Source organism: Cystoisospora suis (genome assembly GCF_002600585.1).
Source record: "Cystoisospora suis strain Wien I chromosome Unknown contig_43, whole genome shotgun sequence".
NCBI lineage: Eukaryota > Apicomplexa > Conoidasida > Eucoccidiorida > Sarcocystidae > Cystoisospora > Cystoisospora suis.
This window is the reverse complement of record NW_027152845.1, coordinates 3,900-21,133: the sequence shown is the minus strand read 5'-3', so window position 1 is coordinate 21,133 and position 17,234 is coordinate 3,900. Positions and strand designations below refer to the sequence as shown.

The window sequence follows — 17,234 nt, the reverse complement described above, 5'->3', positions numbered from 1 at the left end:
ATCCTCAGGAAAAAGCCCGTCTCGCTCGAGGATCATCGTGGTCCTTGCTGAGAACTCGGTGAGGATTGCCCAAGAAGTTAGTTGACAAACAAGCGAGTCCAAACAGGAACTCTCAGAGTCAGCGCAGCAGACGCCAAACGAAGCACGAATTGCTTCGCTTGAGGCAAATTGCTTTCATGACACCTGCGTCGGTGAGACTCAAAAAGTATGAAGTAACTGCCCGACTTCTACACAGTCCGTCCAGGCTATCTTTTTGAACCCAGCAAAAGGAACTCTGAAATGTCAGGGTATAGCACTCCTACCATACAAGCGACCACAGGAAGTAACGGTCTACGAGTCCAAGACGTGAGTTGAAAAAGCGTCAAACTACCACTGTACTCTCTGGACTAAGCTCCTTCAACTGACGAGTACACTGTCACTCACTCGCCCCTCTTAAAAAAAGCGGCACCTGTCAATCCTCCGTAGTCAGGGTGATACCACTACTGAGCTCTACCAACAGGAGGCACCCGATATATAGGTGGGTTCACGTAGGTGAACACGCACACATGCAAAGAGACAAGCTGGTCCGAGGTGATTTACCGCGTAGCTTTTCAAAGGAGGATCTCCCGGCTTAGTTCGTAGCAGGCAGAGGCCTACACCGCATTGCAGCTCGCGGACACCTAGTGTTCGGCCTCCATTGGCCTCGTCTTCACCTCGTCGAGTTCCCCCTCTCCGTCCTGCGCCCTCCTGCAGCACGTAGCCGACTTCGTTCCAACGTCCGGAAATGCCTCCATCGACAATAACCTGTTCGTCACCTTCACTGGAGCACTTGTAGGCAAAAAGTTTCAGCGGTGGGGGTGCTCGGCTTTCTCTCGAAGAGGCGAGAGCCGTACCACTCTCCGTTGCAGTTCTTGATTTTCCGTTCTTCGCTCGTATGCTGTTATTCTGCTCTCTTACGTGCGGGGCAAGTACTCTTTCCTCTGTTACATCTCCTTCCTGTGTCAGTCCCACTCCTGTCGCTCTTTGTCCAGTCTCGCTCAGTGTTGCCGTTTCCTCCCGCCACCACAGATCTCGCTGCTCGTCTAGTAGATAAAGTAAAGAAATCCATCTCTCTAGAGTGTCAACCGGCACGGCACAACTGATGGAATTGTCTGACGTGGCCTGCGGGTTTTCACTCCCTGCACGCACCTTCGTACCTTCCCTGCTGGCCTCGGGTGACAGCGAGTGGTTTGACCCGAGCCCCGAGAGCTCACGCGTAACCGAATCTGGCTGCATTTCCGGCAGTGGGGGACTCCCGAACCTGCGAGGCCCCGAGGTTAGAGTCGGAGCAGAAGAAGCAGAGGACGACGGAGAAACAGGTAAAAAGGCGGCGCCGCCAGATGCACTCACAGAAGCCGACAGTGTGCCAAGAATGTGTCTTGCCTCGCTTGACGACCCAGAACGGTTTTTTGAAGCCTGAGGACTGAAAAGAAGAACGAACGCGGCCAGTCTCCGCCGGGTGGTAAGCTGCAGCAGAGCTCTTGTAACGACCTCCTGGCCAATAAAGCAACCTTTGTTCACACTCGGGTATATATACGCCTGCCAATCCATGTTTAAGTTTTGCAGGAGATGCTTCTGGATGCCGACTTCGAGCGGCCCCTCTGGTATAGCCAGAGATAGCCGACGAAGCGCATACAACAGAGGAGAGGAGAAAAGCCCAGGCGCCACAGTGGGACAGGAAGGACTCACGGAAGAAAGGGAGAGAGTGGGAGCCGACCCAGAGCCAGAACTTGAGGTAGCACACGACGAAGGAACAGATGGTATAACAGAACTTCTCCCTCTCGTAGCGACAAGACTACCATCTATTTGTTCGACCACGGTACCCGAACTTATGTACAGTCGTAACCCCATTCGCCACGACCGTCCGTCAAGCACCACCAGGCTTGGCAGGGCGTCGGCTCGCCTCGCATTTACTTGGTGCCCCTGCTTTGCATTCTCTTCCGTTATCTTTTTCTTAGCGCGTTGTCCCCCCTCTGTCTCCAGCACGCCGTTCCGCGACGTCGGGGAATCGTGTACGCCAATGGAAGCCTCGCCTGCTTGATGTCGAGCCTGCACGGTCTGCAAAGTCCATCCATACTCCCGATCAAACGCCTTCCTGAGGGTGTACTCTTGTCCCACTCGGATTACCGTCTCCTTGTCCTCCAGAAAGCTCTGCGCATCTGACGTATCGCCGTCGTGTCCTTGCCGGGAACCGGCGCTGAGCGTTGACTCAGTCCGCTGTGCCACACTCTGTGCCTGCTTATTTCCACCGCTCCAGCACTCCAAAAAAGACCCGCCCAGATCAGTGGTCTGCGGAGACGAGACAGCTGAGAGAGAAACACCTCGAATGGTAGGATTAGAGAGCTCCTCAGTCTCCGCAAAGCAGCCACCACGGACATCACGGCTACGAACACCAAAGACACGATTCCCGCCCCTGGCTGCAGAAGAATTTCGTTCACAAGTTGCGAGTAGCGCTTCCTGGCTGCTAGAAAGCTGCTGCGGTTGTGGCCTTTTCTTCTGCGGCAGCGTAGACGGAAGTGAAGCAGAGAAGGAGATTGAGGGCAAAAGGAGTAACTGCATTACACGGATTTCCGGCTTCTCAGAAATCTTCACCCGAGAAGAGAGACGCCGCCGCTACGACACATAGCACAGGTAAAGAGGACGACGCTGGTTAGGGATGCCAAAAACGTTTCTAGATCCCCTGGCCCACGAGCTCAAACACGACGCGGCAGATACACGTCTCTGTACTTGCGTCAAAACCTCCTTGCAGCGGGGTACGAAGAAGTTAAAAGGTGCAAGAGGTTCCGACACACCGCTACGCAACTTCAAAGTTCGACCAAGAAAGACGCAGTTCCACGTTCTGAAGGAGCACCTTCGATATCAATCAGTGTTTCATTTAGCCAACAGGGCCGTGCGAAACAAGGAACGGGCCTAAGTAGGCGAGCTCACAGTAACGTTTCTACAAACATCTGCAGGATAGCTACGCTGGAGTTAGAGAAGTATAGTGCCTCAAAGTGTACTGCGTATGCAGGTATCCCATGCAGCGCCATGCAGACGAGAGCACACGCCAGAAATGCTTTTCCTGAGAGGCGCGGCGCATTCACTAACACGCGACTACAAGCTTTCAGGCTGTGGTAGACACGCCACGAAATAGACAGCCATGCTCCCGTCTACCTACGCCCGTAGACAACACGCCTACACACGAAAGGTGTCGTTGTCCGTCAGTTAGTGAGCTGATGGGAACTGCCTCAGCGTTCAACGTTACCTGGAGAAAGGCAAGAAACCGCTCTTTCACTGCATTGTGGATATCAAGAAGGAAGACGGCATCTTCATCACTCTCTCCCACTTCCCCCCGGTCGCCTTGCTCGTCCTCTCTGAAGGTGTAAAAACCACCACCCTGCCCCGCGTCCAACTCCTTCTCGGAGCTCCTGCCTGCCGCCGTGGCACCACAGTTTATCGGTTTCCCTGTCCTCAGATTGATGAGAAAACCGCGTATGCCATTCCTCGACGGAACCTTGATGATGTGACCATCGAGAAGCACACGGCCCTGCGTGTTTAATAAAGCAAAGGCTGCGCTTCGAGCCCCAAGCACGGCTTCGGAAACTTCGGAAGGTTTTGACCGCGCCTCCCAACCTTCGAAACCTAACGAACTTTCTGCAGGGGTTGTGTTGGCCTCATCTGGCTGGACGTCCGGCATGGCAGAGCCTACGGACGGCGACTCAGGTGTCGAAACAACTCGGACAGGTAAAGCGGCGGACGTCTCGGCAGTGGCCAAGGAAGTCGAAGAAAAAGAGAGAAGGCTTCTTGCGGCGACTGGGAGTGTAGTGCTGTAGGAGTCGGGAGGAGTCCTATCGTGGAGGCAGCGAACATCCTGTGTTATTAGGCCTTGCAAAAAACTGAACAGATGAGAAAGGCACTGTGCAAAATACGGCAGACATTCAGTCCCCGGAGTGTGGCCTGTCCCTGACCAGAAGCGTGGAAAAAAAACTCGGGTGACTCTCTGACACTAAACAAAAACTGCTGCGGCATTGTCGAAGACAAGACGACGCATTGATGAACCCCCTAGCAAGAAATCTACGAGCTGTAAGCGGAGAATAAGAAACCATGGCGACCTGGGCCGCAGATCCAGCCAATGCACTGCGATACATGCATGCATGTGCACCTACAGATACACAGAAGACTGGATGTACGTCGGCGGCGAGCTGTAGAGTTTGCTAGTGTGTCAGCTCTACGGAAGCTACCACCCTCCTGACAGGACAGTAACCGACTTACGCTCCGGCGTCGGGGCCTTCAACCTGTAGAACGCGACGCTCCGCCAGGGGCACGAGACTCAGAGAAGCCGCCCCTCGCCGCGAAGTCCTGCTGAATTGGCTGCTGGTAGAGAGGGTTCCAAAGCGCTTCAATAACGATGACGAGACGGCGCGTGCGAGGATAGGCCCCTTCGAGGACATCTGCGCCCGAGGGGGCCGAAAAAGCGCCATCGTGTACCTACAGATGCGATGTATCGCGCTTGCACCAACGAGATGTGCATGCGCACAGATAAAAACACACGGGTTTTGACCTCAGAAACAAACCGCAGTATACACATGCAGTCTTGTGACGTGCCGCAATTCACGAAGTGTCCTGTAAAAGGGCGGGGCAGCAGGGACCTGAAAAACCACTGCGATGCATGTTGCAAGTCCTCCTGGGCTCCCAGCGCGGAATACGGAGACACACACGGCAGAGCCCCCGAACGGCCCATGAGAAAATCTCAACAGTTTCCATAGACAGACAGGGACCCTAAGACATAATTTATACAGGATGCGGTAGTGCAACATTAACGGCCTCAGCTCCCCGGCCCTTGCCATCCTCTATGTGCGGTGCGGATCATCCTGAGAGAGCAGCATCCTCTCTCTCTCCCCCTCCGCCCGGTGTCCGAGACAAAGATGTACAAGAAAGCCCATCCTCACGCCTTGGAGAAAAAAGACCAAAGCACATCTACGCCAGCCTGGGCCTTGGGTCCTCGGTAGGGGACAGGCGAGTCTAGATAGAGACGAGAGGCAAGGGGTTGTTGCTCTTGCCATGCTACAAGCAGAAACCTGCTGCGCGAGTTCCCAGCAGATGGCTGCGCTCGTTCTCGCTATCTAGCGCCTGAAGAAGAATGCTGATAGCAAAGCACAACAATAAAAAAACACTGCGCTAGCGCGCCCATCCAGAAACAGGAGACTCCGGTGGGTTCGTCCACCCGGGCGGAAGAAAACCAGGACAAGCGAGGCAAAACTGAATGACGCTGGTGGGATGGCCGGCCTAAAAGCGCGAGTACTTATACCGTCCCATCGGACTGAGCCCATCGCACAGGCAACAGAACCGGAGAAAAAGGACCGTTGTAACGCAAGATCAGCTGTTTCCCATGGCTGCATTCGGTGGGTTTAAGTAGTTAGAAGGACAGCCTCAGTCGTGAAAAAATACTGCTTTTGTCGGTTGGACCAAGGCAGAGTGCTATAATGGCCGAACTAAGAACTGCCACAAACGGAGATGCAAATATTAGTTACCGTCACTGTTGTGAAAGGAACTCCAGTAGAGACTTCAAGCTTGCTATCGTCGGCCACAGCACCCGAGAAAACACTCGACACACCAGGTCTAGTGCTTCTACGAAAAGACGGCCAGACCGCTCCCTACCCGGCAGGACCTGCGGAAATGTGTTGCGGATGCTCTCTTGGATTAAGACCCCCACACCTTCGTTCTCTTCTACTGCTCCGTCTGCATTACGTCCCTCCAGCTGGTTCTGATCCCCGGGCTCCCGTGCGGGGGTACTCTCTAGCAGATGTCCGTCCCTCCCCGTCAACGTCGAGTGTGAACGGTGTGCACTCCGGACTGCGCACACCGTGCACCTCTTTTCTCTGGTTTCCGTCTATACATTTTGTGTCCCGGCTCCGAAGATGGAGTTAGGGTAGACCCTTATCCTCCTATGGCTTGTCAGTCTGAGTGGCCAGCAAACAAGGGGTCTCGATACCCGACTGTGCATCTTCCCTCAAAGAACAGCTAATATTCCCAGTGTTAGGCTTGTCGAGAGGCGCGTTGCAGGTCGCTTTCGCTCTCGACTGTCTCTTCTTCTTCCTCTGGTTGCTCGTCTTTTGCCCCATGTAACTGTCTCGCCGCGCGTGCCTCCTGCCTTCCGTTGGGGGGTGTTGTCGCAGACCCCTTGCTGGGGCGGACGGCTCTTCTGTCACGCACATCGCAGGCTTGGTGAGTAGTTGTTTGAGTTTCCCATTTCCTGACTGCAGGTCGAAGCCCCTCTGCTTCGGCTCGAAGTCTTTTCTCTGTCCATGGCGTTCTCTGATAGGGTCTGACGTATATCTGGCATGGTACACATGTTACGGTCCTCTCTAGCGCTGCCTACTTGCAGCCTCTCACGAACGACCGGTAGTATTGCGACAGGTGCAGAAATCTTTTGCCGAGACCCCCAATGCCTTGTCGCCTTTCGTAGGTGTGTTGTCTCCTTTTTAAGCGCGCCGGTTACCAGTGTTGCGTCCTCAGCTCTTGTTAGTTCAGATGCTTTTTGTGCTGCTTCCGTGGTACCTCGTCCCTTCTTTGTTTCAGAATGGGGGTCCTCTTCAGTAGCTTTGTGTACCTCTTCACGGGGTGCCGGTTGCCCACCCTGGTCCTGTCTGGGTATTCGATTCTCTCGCGTGGCCACTATGTATTCACCTGCCGGTCCTTCTTGTTCCACGGGCTTGAAACGAGGAGCAGCCCCTGAGGAGGTGGTCAAGGCGTTCCAAGAAGCGTCTCAGCGCGGCTCTATGAGGAGACTTTCACGGCTGATGACCCGGACAGACCTTCACTCACTCCTTGGCTTCCACCTCGCGCCGTGCATGCAAGCGGTAGCCGACTGTTGTTCTAAGGCGTCTCCACTCAAACGACCTTGCAGAAGAAGAAGCCGCCACGCTCGCTTGAAGTGGCAAGAAGGAGAGGACAAGAGCTGCAGGAGAAAGGCGGACACCGAGGTAGAACGGGGAGAGCGTTTGGAGGGAGAAAGGCGCTGTAGAGGCGAAAAGAATGATTGGAGAGGGATGACAGAAAGACGAACACGCAGAGCGGGCGAGGATCAGTCAAGAGGCGAAGCACTGCAGGGCGGCCCAGGGACAAGGATGAACGCTAGAAAGGAAGTGAGCCGGAGTGGCCGAGAGACTGTAGCAGCGTGCGTGGTTGGAGTAGGAAACGAAGAAGGAGGGAAAAGAGTCCTGCCAGGTGGTGCTGAGGTTGGCAACACGAGCGTCGAGGGAGAGGGGAATACATGTCGTCCGAAGACACGAGTTGGAGACTGGAAAGAAGGAAGTCGGGTCCGGGGTGAGAGGACGAGCGGACGGACAGAACTGAAGCTCGGGGTCAACGCTCCAGAGGCGGCGAGCACCGATGAGCCGCGATGCACAGCAGAGGATCTGAGGTTTCACACCTTCTGGTATCGCTGCGCCGGGCGCCTCCTGAAAGGGGAGATGGTCATGAAAGTCAGAGTGAGACTGATTACCTCGGACGGCTTCGGTAGGATGCACTGTATCCGTGGAGAATCTGTGTGTCTGGACACATTCTTGGGAAGCTTTTTATACACGTAACAGCTGCATCAGCCCGCATGTATGCTACTCGGATACGTGTGTTCTCCACATTACCTGAGTAGACAGAGGCAGCCGGAAAGGATAGCTTCATCTCTATCTGCTTGGTCATGCAGCTAGCGAGCCTCTACCGGGCGTGCGACGGTCCTGCGTAGGATAACACTTTGTGAGTTCTTCCCATCAAGCCTGTGTGCTTACTGTCCTCTCCACTGCCCCCCTGCTAGGACACAGCAAGGTTTTGCATTGTACACTCTTCGCCTCCTGGACAGGGGTGAGCAGGGGGCAGTTTTTTGATTGTTTGGTATTCTCTTCGTCTTCTTGACACTCCGTCTTCCCCTTTTTCCACTCCTGCGTCCTTCGAAGTGTGAAGCTGTCGAACCGTGTAGTGAAGAGTGTCCCGGTTGCTGGCGAAGTTTCATCGGCCTTGGCGACAGATGAGAGGGGAAGACCGCAATACTACATCAACTCGTGCTAAGAATTACCGGATCCAGTTCAGACATCAGCGCTCAACCCATCTTCCCTTCTTCTTTGTGTGCATTTCTTCTCGTCACGGCTTTTTGATCATCACGCGTGACTCTAGTCATGCTTGTGGTGCTATGTTATCTTTTGTTTGTGCGCACAGTTGCCAGTCCTTGCCCAGATATGCGAGGCTCTTGCGAAGGCGGGCGTGTTGCTCTTCCAGACGGTCCCTTACCGTTCATTGGCAACTCCCGCCGTTGTGTCACAGAGAGCGCAAAGCTTGTCTGTTCCGTGCGGATCTGACGAGGAAGCAGGCTGGAAGCCTTCAGAGAGTCGAGAGACCCAGTCGCCCTCTCGCGAACGAGCTAGAGTTACAGGACAGACTGGAGCATCTGACCGAAATGTATGGGTAATTCACCGCTTCTACTTCCGTCTTCTAGACCGGCTTCTGGTTGAGCTATACCCCCGTTCTGGCTGCGGTCTCGCGGTGGCCTCATCCTCGCTGCGTTTCGCCAGCGGCAGCCAGAGAGGATCAGCTCCGTCAGTCCCCGGTACAGTGGGACAAGATCCGATCGACCGGCCCTTCCCATCAGTTTGTCGAGGCGGGCAGAAAGACGTGTCGGAGGCCGGGGATGAAGTGCCGGAGAGCTTATTAGCTCCTGCGCTCGACCTTCCTAGCATTGCGCGAGTCATCCGGGCAGTTTGCGTTCTGCAGCGGAAGAGTGTGAGTGACCTGGAGAATCGACTAGAGGTCGAAGTAGAGAGTCTCAGACGCTGTCGGTCACGCAGCGACCGATGCTTTGAGTGTCGTGAACTGCGGGATGCCGAGCAGAGAGACGATGAACAACCTTGTGGTAGTGTCGCAGAAGCGGCGGGAGAGGAGACGCCACAGAAGAAGAGATTGAGGGAAACAAAAAGTCGACAGAAGCGTGTAGGAGGACGGCCACGCGAAAAGGGTGCGTTGGTGAGGAGAGCGGCAGACCACCGGGAACAGAGTGTCACCGAGCCCAGTGCAGTAGAGACGAGGATGGGGGACGTAGAAACGAAGGGACGAGAGGAAAGAGCCGCCGGTTGTGCTGGCTCTTCGGGCCCTGTGACTGAAGCGCGTTCTTCTGCCTTCGAAGGAGAGGCGGAGCGGCGGACTAGGGATCTCTCTGAGCAATTACATCAAGCGCAGTGGTTCTTTGTCTTTTTCTTCGAGCACTTTGCTGGAGGACTTCTTGCCGCAATGTTTCAGAAACCGGGTGATCAAGTTGAGAAGGCCCCGGCTGCTCTCCTGTCACCAGCTGGTGTGGTTCCGGGAGTGCAGATGGAAGCGGACTCGTCTAGTTCCTTTTCGCCGTTCTGTCCCCCTAGGTCACCACCTGCTTTTGAGTATGCAGCTGGTGGGGCGCGGCCAGCGAATTTCGCCAAGCTGCAGTTAGACGACGTATGCCGAGTTCAAGGGTACCGAGACGGACCTGACTGCTGGGAAGGGGTTTTGTCTCCCCGATTTCTTCTGTGTAGTAACGATCAGTTCATTTCGCTGCTGCTGGCCTTTGCTACAGCGGCGCGCCTTGTTTGTAAGAATCTCAAGGCCTACCAAATTCTTCGGCTATACCGGCCTGTGCCCACTGGTGAATTCGCTTCCCCGCCTTGCTATGCTCCTGCTTTTGGTCCACCGTCTTCTCCGTCTCCTCAGTCATCTTGCCCTACTTCGCGTGCCTTCGATACAGGCCAGCCAGACTCCGGAAGCTGTCCTCTGCGCTCTGGGGATGCTGGAGACAAGCCTACGTTGCCCTTTCTCGTTCCATACCGAATCCAGCCCTTTCGCCTGCATCTCAAAGAGTCACAGCCGGTCGGCTTCACGGAAGCTGAAGTTGGCGTCCTTTCTCGTGCGAAATGCGTAGCAGTCTCCTTCTCTTCAGGAATGACCTTCGAACCCATCGGTGGGGCAGGCGGTGCTTTAGCCACGCGTGGTCAGTCTCCTTCGCCAACCTCCTTGTCTTCTACGCTGCTTTCTCCGGGGCCACCCGCCACTTCCTCACCTCCACAGCATGACGGCCTTCAGTCCTCGAGTTTACCTTCTTTTTCGATGTCCGTGTCATCTTCGGCCTCGATTCCGGTCGCCGGGCTACCCTCTCGACTCAATGCCGCGCTGGCTACCCTTTCATCTTTGATTCTTGTCGAACAAGACAAACTGCCACAGGCAGCTGCACTTGGTCTGTACGTGCAGCTCAGTCGGTGTCCCTTCGACGTACAGGTGGCTTCTCAGGTACTACTGAGAGAATGCTTTTCGGAAAGGAGAATGAAGGAAGGCCGAGGCCGAGGACTCTACTACTCAAACCCTTTCAGAGACAATGAGGCCTCCACCTCTTTGCCGTGCCGGGCACCGCCATCGTCAACTTCATTCCTCCGCACTTCGGCTTTGCCCTGGTCCGTGTCTAGTTGCGGTCCCTGCTCACTCCATCGTTCCTCTCGTGGACGATCCCTCAGCTTCTCTCAGACTTTCGTTCTCCACGAGTGGCACGTCGTGATGCGTGCCCTGCTACATTCTCTACTTCAACAGCCTTCGGGCCTTCTTCGCGAACTCCCTGCTCGTGATATCCCGTCTTTTATGTTCGCTCTGGTTCACTGCTTGCCGCGGCTCAATGCACTTGCCTCCGTTCCCTCCTGCAGTTCGCCTCAAGGTCTCCTTTCTTCATCTTCGACGCTTCGGCGATCGCTCTCGTTCAAGGACAGTACAAGGACGAGCACACATCTCAAGAAGCTTGTTTGGGGAGGCGGTGCGGAAAGAACTCGCAACCATCCTCTGCTAGACGACGCAGATGACTATATTGCGTCTTCAGGAGTCGAGTGTCCGGCCGGTCTTTTCCCCCGCGTCCCCTTGGCTTGTCCCGGCAGTAGCCCACGAAGTAAAATCGAACATGCCACCGCGGCGTTGCTTCCCGTCTTGGCACGCCGGTTGGCGTTTGAGCAGCATCGGTAGGAGGCGGACGGCATTGAGAATGACAGTTGACTCGGGCAAGCAGATGTCTCTGTCGGCGCGCATCTTGGCGTCACAACTTCACACCGTGTAGAATGCATTTTGTCCTTCGTCATAGCGGCCAGGGCAACCGCTGGGACATGTTGGTTGTTGTACCTGCATTTCCGTCGCCGTAGCTGTAGTGTCTTTGATGTGTTCCTCCGGTGAATCAGCAGCATCACCGTCATCCCTTCACACATCGACGCCACCACTATAAGAGAAGGGTATCCGAGATCTATCTCATCTGCGCGCGCAGGCACACCCCGCTGTCAATGACACGTGATACTTCACAAAATCAGCATGTTCTGCTGTTTCATCGACAGTGCTAATGCGCCGTTTTTGCAGTCTGGTGTTGTCATAGCGAATCCGTGTCTGGGTTTATTTCTCTGTGAAACCACCGCAACCGGAGAACTTGATACTGAGTGAGAACGTAGTGGGCGGGCTTTCAAGTTCTCTGCGTCGCATCTCACAAGCGTTTCAAGCGTGCATCTGTTCTCTTCTTTTTTGTGGGGAGTTTCTGAAATTTCTTCGTATGTTTCTCGGGGTAGGCGGAAATTCACCTGTAACTCTGTGTCAGCTCGCCTGGGAAAACCTTACGTCCGTGCTTTTGTTCTGGCATCGTTGCATATGTTCTGGCATCGTTGCAGACGCGGTTCTTACCTCTCGCCAGCGGCAGTCTCAGATGCCCTCACTGCTCTTGCAGAGACGCAGTGTATTGACGGGGCGCAGGGTGCGGCCGCAATTCTCGTTCGTCGGGCGCTCACCATTATGTGGAATGCAACGGAGTTAGGATGCCGTGGGCGTTCGTATAGAACAACAGTGCCTCTGACACAGCAAAAGACTCTTTGTTCGTCGCAGGCGAGAAACCCGGGACAGCGGAGGTTGGTCAGTGGATACCGCGAGACGACCTGCGGGAATCAGAATCAGGGCAGGGACGTTACGGATTCCATAGTACAGACAGTCTCTAGGGGGGGGCGTGGGGACAGCAAACAGTGCCTTCAAAAGATTTGGGTCGGACAAGGACAAGTGCTGAAGGCTCTGCTTCTACCAGATGGACTCCGTGTGTCCCTCTGCCGGATTACCAACGCTGCGCTGAAACTAGGAATGTTGGAAAATGGGACGGACTCGGACTCTACGGCACCGTCGGCGCAGTTCTTTTCGTGTCCAAGCCGCACAAGAGCACAGCGAAAAGCAAGTCGGGGGGAGGCTGCAGTGACAATCGCGCGGGGGGACCGGTGGCGACTGGAGGTGCCAGCAGAAGAGGAGGCAAATGGTGCTAGAAAGGGTGAAATTGCTAACGAAAAAGAGATACTCAGTGGGCAAAATGCGGAGGCGGAAGCACAGCGCTTGACAGGGGATGAGATCGAAAAGTTCAGACTCCTCGTGGCGGCCAACCTGGTATGCGAGCGACCCCACCCCTTTTCCGAAAAAGGCACTTTTTTTTCTGTGTAGTCTCATCAGCCCCAAGTGGAACCGCTTCGCAGTAGCCGCAAGAAGTTCACCGTCTGCGGTTGGCGCTGGCGTTGACTCCGTACGTGTCTTCTCACTGCACGACTCTGCAGTCGCGAGAGAATCCCAAGTGCGCATGTCGTCAGATTTGCTTTCTGTCAACTAGTTTTTCCTTTACATTCTACTACGCGTTTTGAACTAGGACTGCTGAAGCCAGAGACACGCCACTAGTACGAAAACTGGATTACTTTGTCAGTCCGACTGGCCGACTAGTGCCTTGGTGCGCAGTCGTAGATTGACCACCGAATACTGTTTGGGTAGCATATGGGGATGGGTCCGGAGGTTCTAGGGTCCAACAACGTTCCCGTTTTGTGCAGGAAACGCTGCTGTGCCCTAGCCTTTCCCCCCGGCAGACGTGTTCTTTTTTGTTTGCGCGGCGACACCATCGTGCCACTGAGTGCGAGGCCCGCAGGGGTGGGGCCGACTGAAAGTACCGTGCCCGAGGATCTCATGACGGTGCTCTCTGTGCTTGACCAGAATTTTGTTGCGTTTCTTGAGAGTTCGGACAAAGCCTGCGCCGGTTCGTTAGTAACCTAACGTGCAGCTCTACTGGGATCTCTTTCTCTGTCCTGCCGGCGGACTGGTTGCTGACATGCGTATGTTCCTGTGCCAGGATTGCTTGAATACATCCCGCGTGTTTTTCTCACGGTTCAGCTTGCTTGTCGGCTGTCTTGTGTTCGTTGTTAGAGCGGCATGACCAGCACTCAGCTGCAGTATCTCAGCGCGTCGCTCCTATGTTCCACGGCTTTTTGCTTGCCTTACTTGTCTCCGCGAACTTTGGCGATGTCCTCGGACGGCTCAGGGCGCTCTGAGGCCCGGAAAAGACAGGAGAGCAAAACCGTTCCATCTATCAGAGAGGAGAAAACAGAAGCAACCAGAAACACAAACAAGAACTCGGCAGCGGGGCAGACGTTCTCTGACAATCGATACATCACTCATCCCATACACCTAAGCCCGAGCGTCTCCGACTCCCGGATGTACACAGGGGCCGAGAAACGCTTGGAGGCCACTGCAGGAGCTGGAGTCAATCTGCTGCAGTTACCCGTGGCGTTCGCGTGCTTAGCGGAAGCCTTGCGGCCCGCGGGCCCAGCGTCACGCGACAGCTGCACATTTCTTGCACTCAAGCTTGCCACATACAAGCACGAGATAGCTTTCAGGTATGGAACTGAAGCATGAAGTTTGCGCTTTCCTGCCTCTTCTTTCGTCTGAGCACCTTCATTCTGGCTACTGTCAGCCGGCAACAGATTCATTGTTATCGTCAGGGTGTGCCCCTAGGTAGCTGTGCGAGTGCGGCTGTGTGAACTTAGTGTGCAGTGTATGGCACTCCCTGTAGTTGACAGCAGAGAATTACATAAAAACAGGGCACAGGACGAGAGTGCATAGTGTCAGAGTGCTCACTGGCTAGGGGCAGAAAAGAGCTTGCTTGTCTTGCTGATGCACTCCGGGTGTTTTCTGTTAGCGCTGTGGGGAGCAAAAAGTTGTGGTTGAGCGTTCCTCGAGTTTAGAGATCATGTTTACAAAGATGGTGTTCTTTCCACTGTGCGGTGCTTCTCAGGCAACTGCAGACAGGCCTCACAGCAACTGTTCTTGGGTTGTGCCACTACTCCCCGATAAGAGATCCCTTGGTCCCACCTGCGAGTCGCGGAGACCGCTCGTCCCCTCCTGAAGTATCTTTTCCGGAGTGTCCTCTCGAATCCGCTGACGTAAGCAGTGTGGACAGCGCCAAGTTGTATAACAGCGGTCACAAGCAGCTTTTCCGGGATACCGTTTCAAGACGAAGGTGTTCTAGGCGAGGAAAGGAAGAGCAACCAAGCGAAAAAGCACCATGGGGGGACTGTGGACGAGACTGCGGAGAAGTCGGTTCCGTCATACCCCGTAGCTGGCCATTCCAGAGGCAGAAGCAACGACAGGAAAACCAGGGGACTTTTCTCAAGGGGCTAGGCGAGACACGTCAGACCAGCAGAGAAGCCTTCAAATTGTGCGGAAGTTGGACTGACAAACAGAAGACGATGCTCGAGTTGTTGTCTCTCGAAAGCTTAAGGATTTGCTGGACCATTGTTCAGAGAATATCACTCCCTCAGCGCCAGCATACGTACGAAGTTACAGTCTCAGGTCCGTCCAGAGTCCCGTCCTCGTACGGTATTTCGTTTTTGGACTTCCGTCGCTGTGACCGAGAGCTGAGGGCACACTAGGCTAAAGCATGTTGAGGACACAGAGTAGCTGTGCTCTTCATGTAGTGATCTTCGATGTCATCAATTACGTGTCACGGCCGCGCCTCGGGGCAGACCCCCCGACCCTGCATCCTCCTTGCCACATGTGTAGGCATGTTAGCAAAGCGCAGACGGAGTTTTGCCCCTCTCGTTTGGAAACCGGTTGACAGATAAGGCGGGCCGTCCCAGCGGCAGAGAGGGTGCGATCAGCTGAGTACAATAAGTGCAAGATTGGTATCCTGAGGCTGTAGATCGGAAAGACTTGTTTATGAATCGAGCACGCCGAGACGCTCGGCCGTCTGCGCTGAACGTTAGCAGCGGTGTCGGTCGCCGTTTTGTACTAGAGTCAAACTGTACCGGAGCTAGAGACTCGGTCTTCGCTTGTTCTGGGAAGGCCGGCGCACAGACTGGGTGTTCTTCCGGTAGATCACACAAACGGTGAAACACTTGTGGGCGTCCGCACGGGAGCCGACAGCGTAGACGGAGTACGGACACGCTGGCGGAGCCGGTCAACATCTACCTGTAAAATGATGCAACTGTTGCCGCGCCGGCTCGTTGGGGGCAAACTCTGTCAAGCAGGCCGGTGTCGCTGTTCCCCAGATTGTAAAGCCAAGCAGAGCGTGCCAGTTGGCGCTTGTGATGTGGTCGTAATCGCGGGGCACGGCAGTGCATTCTGATGCTTGGTGTGCAGCAATGCAGGAAGACGTTCTCCGGGTTCTCAAGTCTGTACTCCGTCCGCCGGACAAGGGCATAATCGCCGGGGAACAAGCAGTGTCAGCCAAGAAAAGCTCCTCGGAAACACGCCGAGGCACACTCGGTTCCCTCGAGACGTCAAGATGCGAAGCGTGGACTGTGGGCAAAGTCGGCTCTGGTACGCAGACTCGTCTGCCGCAGCGCTTGGACGCATCGAGGCTCATCCAGGTTGAGCCATCCGTTGGCCCCTACACCGTGGTAAGTCCTTGCACGTGTACCGTCAGCTGCCAAGTGTGCAGTGTTGTAGACTTATACCTGTGCGCGCGGTCGGCAATTCTGCACGTCCAGCCCGATGCCGCTGGTGTTCGCGGTTCGGGGCACAATTGCCCGTTCCGTAGGGACGCGTCTAGACAACCCAGTGCAGTTGGCGAGGACAGGACTTTTCTGTGGAGTACACCCGAGCGGCTGTACCCCCGTTTTCAGCTAAAACTGTGTATTATGGCTGAAGTAGAAATAAGGTCGTGCTCTCCGTCTCTTTTTCAACTCAGGACTGTATCATCACGGCTGGCCGGTGTCGCTGTCGCATTGATGATCCGGCCGCTCCGGAGTGAACTCTCTGTTCTTACACCAGCTGTAGACGATCGTCGCGTCTTCCCGTCGTCCAGTGAATTCTACGCTTCTACGCCTAGCACGTGAAGGCTAAGCAAGCCTACGTGCCGACAGCGTTACTGTTCAGCCGGAGGCGCACCCGCTTTTGCGGGCAAAACGAAAGATGAGGGACACCATACAAGAGAGCGGCGGGTGCTTGCTCTAGCTGCTGGGCTTTCACCTCGATGTTTCTTTGGAGTCGCTTCGCTCCAAGAACCAGCCTGGAGTAACATATTGAGCTATTGCAGAGTCGCCGTCCTGAAAGTAGTGAGCTCGCCTGCACTTTAGCAGCAGGCCCGCGAGTACCGTGTGGGCAGCACTGCAAGGATTCTGGCACAGTTGGCTTTCCGAAGTGCCGCTGAAAAAACCGTGTGCTCTTGTGTTCGGAAACATACTGGTAAGAACCGGTCCACTGGGAAGCAGTATTGCCATCTTCCTTCTCTTGAATCTCTCGATCACGCCACTTGCTGTCGCGTCAAGCGGCGTCGCTGCACTATACTATAGTTTCGACTTCTGTAAAGTTTTTTTCACAAGGTGGCAACAGCAGTCTCACTCTGTCCCAGTTGCGCGCGCAGTGCCACGACTAGCGACGCACTGCTCGGCGTCTGGACCGACTACGCAACAGGGGTCACAGCTGACCCGTTCGCCGAGAGCAAAAAAAAAGACGCCGAAGGCAACGAAGACCTATCGTTACCGTGTTCACTACTGCGCTGCCGCGAGCCTTGGATTCCAATCTCCAGTACTGTATAGCACCGCGCGGCGGTCCCTGATTCGCTGTGTTTTCGGAGGGCTAGCTTGCACTCAACCAGTCACTGTCTCACTCTACAACGACAAAGCCACCTCTCATTTCCGTTTACCCGGGTGGTAGCATCTTCAAGGGGCATGGGGACGAACCAGAGCGTTGCACTTCCGCCTCTCCAAACAACGCTGCAGTGAACCCTATCTCTCCGCGGAGTCCGGCGCACGGAACTCGAAAAAAACGTTCATGAACGAATTGAATTAGAAAAACTCTTGCCGTCGCACCTTCTTTGCCCGTGGCTGGTAACGCACGGATGACCATGGCGACTTCACGTTTCTGCGAGACCTCATGCACGCAGCTCGTGTCACAGCATGGAAACTACAATCGGA

At 55.0% G+C, this 17,234-nt stretch overlaps 2 protein-coding genes across 2 annotated transcripts; one reads left to right on the top strand and one right to left on the bottom strand.

The window, feature by feature from the left end:
• Nucleotides 1-579: 579 nt before the first annotated feature.
• CSUI_000098 (folate-binding protein) lies at nt 580-5,745 on the bottom strand (the record flags this gene model as incomplete). Its single annotated transcript, XM_068060332.1, has 3 exons — nt 4,270-5,745; nt 3,263-3,893; nt 580-2,631 (listed from the first exon to the last, which is right to left on the bottom strand). Coding segments are annotated over exons 1-3 (2,892 nt in total), but the record flags the coding sequence as incomplete, so codon positions are not given.
• A 19-nt stretch (nt 5,746-5,764) lies between these two features.
• On the top strand, nt 5,765-16,568 carry CSUI_000097 (uncharacterized protein). The gene is made up of 6 exons (XM_068060331.1): nt 5,765-7,487; nt 8,206-11,006; nt 11,694-12,444; nt 13,243-13,712; nt 14,111-14,689; nt 16,007-16,568. Exons 1-6 carry the CDS (start codon nt 6,339-6,341, stop codon nt 16,152-16,154), a joined length of 5,898 nt encoding a protein of 1,965 aa, XP_067927690.1. The 5' UTR covers nt 5,765-6,338; the 3' UTR covers nt 16,155-16,568.
• The last annotated feature ends 666 nt before the right edge of the window (nt 16,569-17,234 follow it).

Bases quoted from the DNA above. Each gene is read 5' to 3' on its own strand.
- CSUI_000097 (XM_068060331.1), top strand. From the start codon at position 6,339: ATGGTACACATGTTACGGTCCTCTCTAGCGCTGCCTACTTGCAGCCTC. The intron at 11,007-11,693 runs GTAGGAGGCGGA...GCATCGTTGCAG, and splicing joins TTGGCGTTTGAGCAGCATCG to ACGCGGTTCTTACCTCTCGC. The intron at 14,690-16,006 runs GTACGGTATTTC...TTTTCAACTCAG, and splicing joins CCGTCCAGAGTCCCGTCCTC to GACTGTATCATCACGGCTGG.